The 8,371-nt window shown below is 35.5% G+C and overlaps 1 protein-coding gene across 1 annotated transcript; it reads left to right on the forward strand.

The window, feature by feature from the left end:
- The first annotated feature begins 5,289 nt into the window (after window positions 1-5,289).
- On the forward strand, window positions 5,290-7,962 carry LOC102217017. Its single transcript, XM_023329049.1, has 6 exons — window positions 5,290-5,332; window positions 5,464-5,796; window positions 6,682-7,047; window positions 7,136-7,261; window positions 7,332-7,384; window positions 7,502-7,962. The coding sequence occupies exons 1-6, from the start codon at window positions 5,290-5,292 to the stop codon at window positions 7,634-7,636; spliced, it is 1,056 nt and encodes a 351-aa protein (XP_023184817.1). The 3' UTR covers window positions 7,637-7,962.
- Window positions 7,963-8,371: the final 409 nt, after the last annotated feature.

Here is an 8,371-nt window from a genome sequence, read left to right on the forward strand (position 1 = left end):
GAAATGCTTAGGTAGAAGATGTCATCCATGTAAGTGAAAAAATGAAAATTTTTCTGATGGGTGCTGTTACTCACTTTATCTGACCTAATATTGTTCAACAATGTAAGTATTTATATATATAGTATTGTATTATAAAGCCATGCACAAATACAAACGATACATTGGCTATAAAAGGACACTTGTTCCAAATCTCTCTTACATTTTCTGTCTGCATTTTTTTGTGTTTACATAAATATGTACCAAAAATAAGCAATTGGTAATTTTCATGAAAAATGTTACTTAATTTTTTGTTCTTTTTATATGGACAGCGCTAAAAAGAAGCTGTCAATACAATAAGTGACATCGTCACTGTTCTGAAGTAATAGGCTAAGTCTTTCTTTTCCAAAAGTGACTTTTCTTTGCCAAAATTGCTAAACAAAATTTCATGTGTTTTATCATACTAGCCATAGCATACAGCATATTATTGGTTGTTATAGCACTTACTCTGTTTCTGTCTTATTCCGCCTACACATTACTTTAGCTTTTTTAAACTTATATTTTAGCAACGGTGTAGTTGCTTATGTGAAGGAAAATTTAGTAACAATGTTTAAATAAATTTGAATTTACACTTTATGATGTTTCTATTAAAAGTTTGCACTCAGTTGCAGCTCAACAGGATATATGCTCTTCTGACCCTCTGCAAATAAGTGAAGAACAGGGTGTTCAGCAGTTAGAAATGTGAGACATGGCTAAGGTGATAAGCCTAGGTTGTAGAAATTCAGTTTCTAGTATCTGTTTAGCCATCAGCAGAGAGGCCTTTTTGGAGAAACGCCTAAAGTTGAGCTGTGAATGTGTATGCAACCCTGCTCCACTGGAACTGACAGATAAGTAACGTATAGATTTTTGCCTGACACTTGAGCCAGGGGTTGTGACTAAGTAATATGTGATGTATCCTATGTAGATGAGGAGACGTTCAGCCCCAAATCAGAACTCATCTGATTCTCACTGAGATGTGAGCTTTGTATGTTTTCTCCATTTGCAAATGTTAATAAAAGCTGTGTTTGTTCTCTTTTAAAGCTGAAGTTTGGTCTCGAATTTTGTGCAACTTAACAGCTTACATACTTCAATATTTCAGAATTGTATATAGTACTTTTTTATAAAACGCAGAAGTTAATAAATCTAGCAAATCTAAGTGAAAATCTGATAAGGTTGTATGTTTCTTGCATTGTGAGTTACTGTATCTCTTGTGTTGATTGAACTTATGCAATAAAACAATACAAAGGAAATCCAATATGGAAGACATCACACTGTAGAAATCAAATCTGATAGTAAATTAAACTTTGTGTTATTCCTACTTATTCATGTACTATTGTATTCATGTACTATATGTACTATTGTATTATTGGGACAACAAAAAAAGTAATATTAATCTGTTTTCAGATGAAGCATTGAACTAACAAGATATTCACAAGATCATTATGCCTGAAATACTTTTTTGATTCTACATATTTCTCTACATACAGAATTATTTAATGAGAACCTGCCAAAAAAAGAAACGTGAATTTGTTACAAAATGTTTTTGTACACTCATTAAGAAGTATGACCCTTCATGTTTTTCATCATTTCACCAGTTTCCTGATACTCACCACATCACTGCTCCCTTCAGCTGCATAATCCTTGAGCCTTTGCCCAACCTCAGTCTCTGCAGGCATTAGCAGCAGTCGCCATTAGCTTCCTTCTGGTCGTCACCCGCTCTCCGGCCTTCTCCTTTCCATCATCCCACTGTCCTGTTTTTTTTCCCCAACTCTCTGTTGAGTTCACTTGTCCATCGTTGTCCTATATTACTTTCATAACTATAATACTCAGTTCAGTCTTTAGACTAATCAAATTAGTCAAACTAGAATATACTTCTGTAAATACACAAGTCTCCTCCAGAGACTATCTACTTTCCTACACAGTTCCAGAAACCACAAGAAATCAAAAGTAATTGTGCAAAAAATTTCTTTTTTTCACTCATTAGTGAATGAATGACTTAAAGAATGATGTCTAAAAACACAGATTTTTGGAGTAAAATACTAATTTCATTCTAAAATATACTAAATGTCAATGTCCTACCAACACAGTACCTCCAGCAGGTTTAAGCTGACTCCTTTGTTAGTGTCCATTTCAACAGCTGTAAATCTGCTGCAACGTGGCTTCTTTTCCAACCATGAACATTGGCATATTTGAAAACGTGTTTTTGGCAGATGTAAACATAAAGAAATGAAGTGCAGCGGTGGCTTCTGATGCAGCCATGTACAGTATATTGGGTATTTGCTGTCATGGAGGGTGTACAACAGTGTAGTCCAGAGATTTGCCAAATGGACCTAAGACACCAAGAGACATTGGAGAGAAGTCCTAACCTTTTCTCAGAGAAAAACAGAGCTTTTTTGTTGAAGCTCACTAACAAGAAAAAAGTATAGGTTACCTATATTTAACCTTTAACACTTAAAGGCTTTGTGCTTTAAGTGCACAAATATTTACAACAGGGTTGCTATTATGTATATCAAAAATATAAGTGAGAGCCTTGCATTATTGTGTTTTGTAAATATGCAAATTATGTAATCCAAAAATGGGAAAAGTAGAAAACTGAGGCCTTTCTGGAGGTGACGTGTATTTACATGAGTGTATTCTGGTTGACTAATTTAATTAATCTGAAGATTGAACTAATCTCATAGCTATGAAAGTAGCTTAGGATAATGAGGGACAAGTGAACTCAACATTTGAGGAAAGAACCTGGGTGGATGATCTTTAAATTACACCACCAGGAGAATTATTCTCATGTAACTCAGAAAGTTGAGGCCATTTAATCACAACTCAAGCTGAGGATATTCTCAGATGGTGGATCCTGAGTCAGTCTGTTGTGATAAAGTGCCCAACCAAAAACCAAAACTCTTGATTTACCTTTCTGTCTATGTATTGCTCCTCACCATTGCCTTTTTACACAATTCTGCTTGATGCTCATCTCCATTTAGTGCTCTGAAGTGGACATTGTCCCACTGAGCCAAAGTCCTCTGATATAATTTTAACCAGCCCAATCAGCAAACAGAAGAAGTTGTGAACGGGGGCATCAATTTTCTGAGCTGTTTTAGAATTGTAATCTGCCTGTAGTTTGCAAATGGCAGCAGAGAAAGTGAGCAAAACCTTTCAGTCCATGTTGCCCATTCGTCCAAAAACTGAATTAGAGCTAATAGCTGCTTCATTCAGCTCATTGCTTCTCTCTTAACAGTGAGGGATGGTGGCTTATAGCACAGGGAATTTCTGGTAAGCTTCATAGTGTCAAACATCAGCTATTTACTCTGCAGAAAGTCGCCAACCTTTATGATCTCTCTCCTTCTAAGGATTTGCTGACTCATCTCTGTGATTTTATGTGGACTACCACTCAGATTCTGCCATATTCTCTGCAGTAATGAAGCATGCCTCTTTGTCTGTTAATCCAATAGATAAGTTTAGGTTTAAGATTATAGCATGAGGTTGTATTTCAGGAACAAGGTTTTACACATAAGCTCCATTAAAAGGAAACTACCTGCAAGAGAGTTTTATGCTCCCAACATTGTGAGAACAATTTGGAAATTACTTCTTCCTGCTACAAAGTGACTGTGCACTAATGTGCAAAGCACAGTTCATGAAGATACAAATTTGTGAATGTAATGTAGAAGAGCTGGACCAGTCCTGTGGGACTAATTAGCGCACCAATAGTCCTTCTCAACAAACTTCAGTGTCTTGACCAATCAAAATATCTCATATGATTTTAAGCCCTTTGAATTAAGAATGGGAAGTGTCCATTGGCACAATGTCAACTAATTTTCAGCAGTACAGTGTACAATGAAATTATTTTGATCACTTCATAAGTTCAGAACCAAATCTAATCAAAAATCTATGACTAGAACGAAATGTTTATATTCACAGATGCTTTCCATTCTATATGACTAAGTTTGAGCAATTTCTAAATAAAATGAGCCAAATTTCCATTTTCATATTTGCAAAGTTGGCAACAAAGGATTCTCCAAAAGACATGGAAAACTGATCTTTATCATTTAACATATGAAAGATGATCCTGTAAAGCACAGGTGTCAAACTCTAGTCCTCAAGGGCCGCTGTCCTGCAGTTTCTAGATGTGCCACAGGTAAAAAACACTGAAATGAAATGGCTTAATTACCTCCTTCTTGTGTAGATCAGTTCTTCAGAGTCTTGCTAATGACCTAATTATTACATTCAGGTGTGGTACAGCAGAAGCACATCTAAAAGTTGCAGGACACCGGCCCTTGAGGACTGGAGTTTGACACCCCTGCTGTAAAGTACTGACTCTAGGTCAAAGGTGCCCAAAGTGGGTCTTCAAGGGCCGGCATCCTGCATGTTTTAGTTCTCTCCCTGGTTTAACGCACCTGGATCAAATGATGGCTCGTTAGAAGGCCTAAGAAGAACATTGACATGCTGAAAAGGTTGTTGGTACCACCAGGGAAAGAACTAAACCGTGCAGGATGCCGGCCGTCGAGGACCCACTTTGGGCACCCCTGCTGTAGGTGGTATAAATGCTCACCATAACGATTAGTAAAAATTAATTTTTCTTTTCTTTTCCCTCCACTTTACAAAATTTGCTTTTTAATGTTTATCTATGACAATAAATCCCAATATAAAATTGGAAGTTCCTGTAAAATCCTCATGCTCTCATTTATAGAGTTTAATTGTTTTATTCACGCATTTCCATTTTGAATTTTTTTTTCCTTGTGCCTGTATAACTTGCTATTACTTCAGAAGTATTAGTAATCACAAATCCTACAGTACCACTGTAAGGCTATTATAAAATCAACATTTTTATGGAGTCTGCTTCAGTTTTTTTTAACAGCATGATACTGAAAGACTCAGCATTTCAGAAATAATAGAATTTACGTGGACTCTCTCATAATTAACAGGGATTTTAAATGTGAAAATCTGGAAAATGTTAACGGTCTACGATAAAGACAAAAATCTGACCAGGTAATGGCAGTGGGTGAAAGCCATCTGATTATAAAAATCATAGGACGATACAACTTCTGGTTGTATCAACTAATTACAGATAAAAATAACTGAAAGCTTGTCTATTTGCTTCAAATCACCTAAGAAATGCCAGTTGGTAGAAATTATTCCACTCTGAAATGAACTTCATTGTGGCACCAAGCCCCCTTTTATTGTATATTCTTTCGTAGCCAATCAGATGCATTTGACAGTCTGTACGACCACACCTCCCTCAGTTTCTTAAGCTTTATCTGTCCTTATGAAGACAGTAGCAACATGACTCTGCTATGGCTTGTACTGTTCCTTCTTCATCAAGGATGTAAGTGGATTTAAAAACAGAATCTTGTCTTATTGAAGGTCTTTTTTTTTGTTTTATTTTATCTCTGATCTGTAAGCAGTTTCTTTAAAACTGATCTTTATCATTTAACATGTTGCTTTTTTCTACTGCAGGTACTTTAGTTCCCGTGGTCACAGTCCAGCCCGGGGAGCCCGTGACTTTGAAATGCGTAATGACTGAGAAGTTTGAAACTGTGACATGGGTTCACTGGTACAAGCAAAGTGCAGGAAATACTCTGATATTAATTGCAATGATGCGTAAAAGTACAACTACAACGCCCACCTACGGCCCGGGATTCTCAAAATCAAGATTCCACATAACATATATTGGAAACATCAGCAATCTGATCATGTCGTCAACAGTAGAACAAGATGAGGGAATGTACCATTGTGCATATATGGACTGGACTGAATCTACTTGGACTGGGACCTATTTGTCATTAAGAGGTAAATATCCTTTGTGTTTTTTCATACCAAAAACTTTTATTTAGTAACACTGGGGCAGTATTATTTGGAGTTAAAATATCTGAAGCCCTTCTTAATATTTTATTTCTCCAGTTTCTCCTTCACAATTTAGAGAATGAAAAGGGCAAAACAAACTCTTGTTTGTAAAATGGCTTAAATTATTCTTATTCTAATACCATTGATATATAAATTGTCAGAAAAAATTTCAGTTTAATTTTATTTTGTAACAGAATGTGCTCTCAGTAAAAACATTTTTAATAAAAAATCAGATATTCCACAACAGTTAGTTTTCTTACACAATCTGGAAAACAGAGTTAACACCATCGTTGTTGTGGGAGATTTAGGTTTAAAGTATTTTAATTTGACTAATATATTTATTATCTTTGGAAGTAATACTGACAGATTGGAGGAGACAAGCAGGAATCCTGACTTTAATCAAATGGAGAGTTTGTGTAGGTAGCTACAGATTAGGGTGATGATAAAGAACTTTTCAACCTCAAAGATTTAGAGCTGATCTCCAAATACCAGTGGAAACATACAAAAAGCTGGTGAGAAACAAAACAATGGTTATCTGCAATGGATATAAAGATTTTTTTTACATATTAATAAAGGCATACATAATTTCCAACATGCACTGAATATAAATTTGAAGAACAACTTTGGGCTTAGCTAAGATAAAGACTTTGACCTACATGTTAAAATTGTTAAATCCATCTTTTAAAAAAATGACTGAGTTATTTAAAAAAATCCTCAGTTATTAATAGACAATGGTAAAAACAAACACATTTTTAGTATTAGTATTTCGACTTTCAGCTTAAATCAAGATGCTAAATCTCTTTATAGCTGTGTTCCTTATTGTCTTCACAGAAAACCCTCAGAGGATTTCGAGCTTCACTGTTGTTCAGGAGCCAACAGTTTCTAATCCCGCCAGTGAAACAGACTTAGAAACTCTGCAGTGTTCGGTTCTCTCCGACTCTGTAAATGCAACCTGCTCAGGAGAACCCAGTATGTTCTGGTTCAGAGCCAGATCAGACACATCCTATCCAGATTTCATCTTCGCTGAGGGAAAAATACCTGAAAACTGTGAAAAGACAACAAACAATCAGAAGAAATGTAGTTATAATTTCACTAAAGTTGTCAAATCATCTGAAGCTGCCATTTATTACTGTGCTGTGGCCACATGTGGGCAGATTTTATTTGGAAATGGAACAAACCTTGTAAAGAGCAAACAAGGTATTGTGCGTATTTTGCCATTTGTGCTATCATAGAAAAATCATGCTTTTCTGAATCAATGATATTCTTATCTGTCTTTGTTTCCTAGATGAAAAAACAAGTATTGTAAGGATTATGTTGGTGATTATATTAATCTGCTTGGCCATTTCTGTGACCTTGAATATTATTTTTATTTATTACCGAATTCAAAGATCAGCCTGTACTCAATTTAAGGGTAAGTGTAATTTACTAAGCTAATTTTTTAAAGCCACAGTCACATTAACTACCATGTCCTATTTACACAGAGAGTTCCTCTTCTCAACCAAGACACAATGACTTAAGGCAACCAGGAAATGAGGTAAGTAATATTGAACTAGAATTATCATTATTACAGTTGACTTACAGTAATAATGAACAACACAGCTGGTTGTAACAAAATGAATTGAAATAGATGTACTTTTATCTTTTTCCGCAGACTGACAATGGAAAGGATCTGAATTATGCTGCATTGCATTTCTCTGAAAGGAAAGAGCCAAGAGGAATAAAGAAAAGAGAACTGAAGACTGAAGAAAGTGTATATTCACGAGTTAAAGGACAGATGTCAATATGATTGACTCTAGGTTTATATACTGACATTGTGATAAAAGACAGTTCAGTATTTTCAGATTCATTGCAACGGTGAAGAGTGAGACAGTTTGTAAAAATAATTTTTGTAAATATTTTTTTCAGGGTTTTTATCAGTTTAATGAAATGGCCTCAAATTCTTATGTATTGAAAAAATTCACCTAAATGAGGTACTTTATGTGTCTGAAATAAAGCAGCTTTTATGTTTCTCTTCAATTAACAACAATGTGCTTAAAAATCTAAACAAATTCATGAATAAATATTTTGATGAAGTAGTTTCAATTTATGTTGACTGAGCTACACATTGTTTTGATGAACACATTTTAGGAGATACCAAATAAAACTAATCGCTAGTGATGGGCTCTTCTCGGTTACAAGGATTTTCCACTTGTAATGCCTACATTGTCTCATCCACATGTTAATCCAACTCTTTTTCACTGTGGTTTTTTCACTGTGGTCACTGTGGTCACTCAGGAGACCTTCGGTCATTGATTGGCGAGGGGTTGGAATCACTAGCTTTGTCTCAGGAGCAACTCTCACGCTCAAAGTTGCACACATCCACTGCATCACAACCCCACCCACTCTAGCTGTTACTCAATTGTAATGGAAAACCACCTGAACTGTGTTGAGCTCAGTCGAGCTGCGCTGAGTAGATACTAGTAGAAAAAAGATTACAAAATACATAATTTCAAAGTTTTATCATTTTACAGATCAGATCCCT

This window comes from Xiphophorus maculatus, chromosome 23, assembly GCF_002775205.1.
Source record: "Xiphophorus maculatus strain JP 163 A chromosome 23, X_maculatus-5.0-male, whole genome shotgun sequence".
In the NCBI taxonomy this organism is placed as follows: Eukaryota; Metazoa; Chordata; class Actinopteri; order Cyprinodontiformes; family Poeciliidae; genus Xiphophorus; species Xiphophorus maculatus.

Excerpts from the sequence above, each read along its gene's own strand:
- LOC102217017 (XM_023329049.1), top strand. The coding sequence starts at position 5,290 with ATGACTCTGCTATGGCTTGTACTGTTCCTTCTTCATCAAGGAT. Across the intron at positions 7,048-7,135 it reads CCTTGTAAAGAGCAAACAAG|ATGAAAAAACAAGTATTGTA; the intron begins GTATTGTGCGTA and ends TTTGTTTCCTAG. Across the intron at positions 7,262-7,331 it reads AGCCTGTACTCAATTTAAGG|AGAGTTCCTCTTCTCAACCA; the intron begins GTAAGTGTAATT and ends CTATTTACACAG.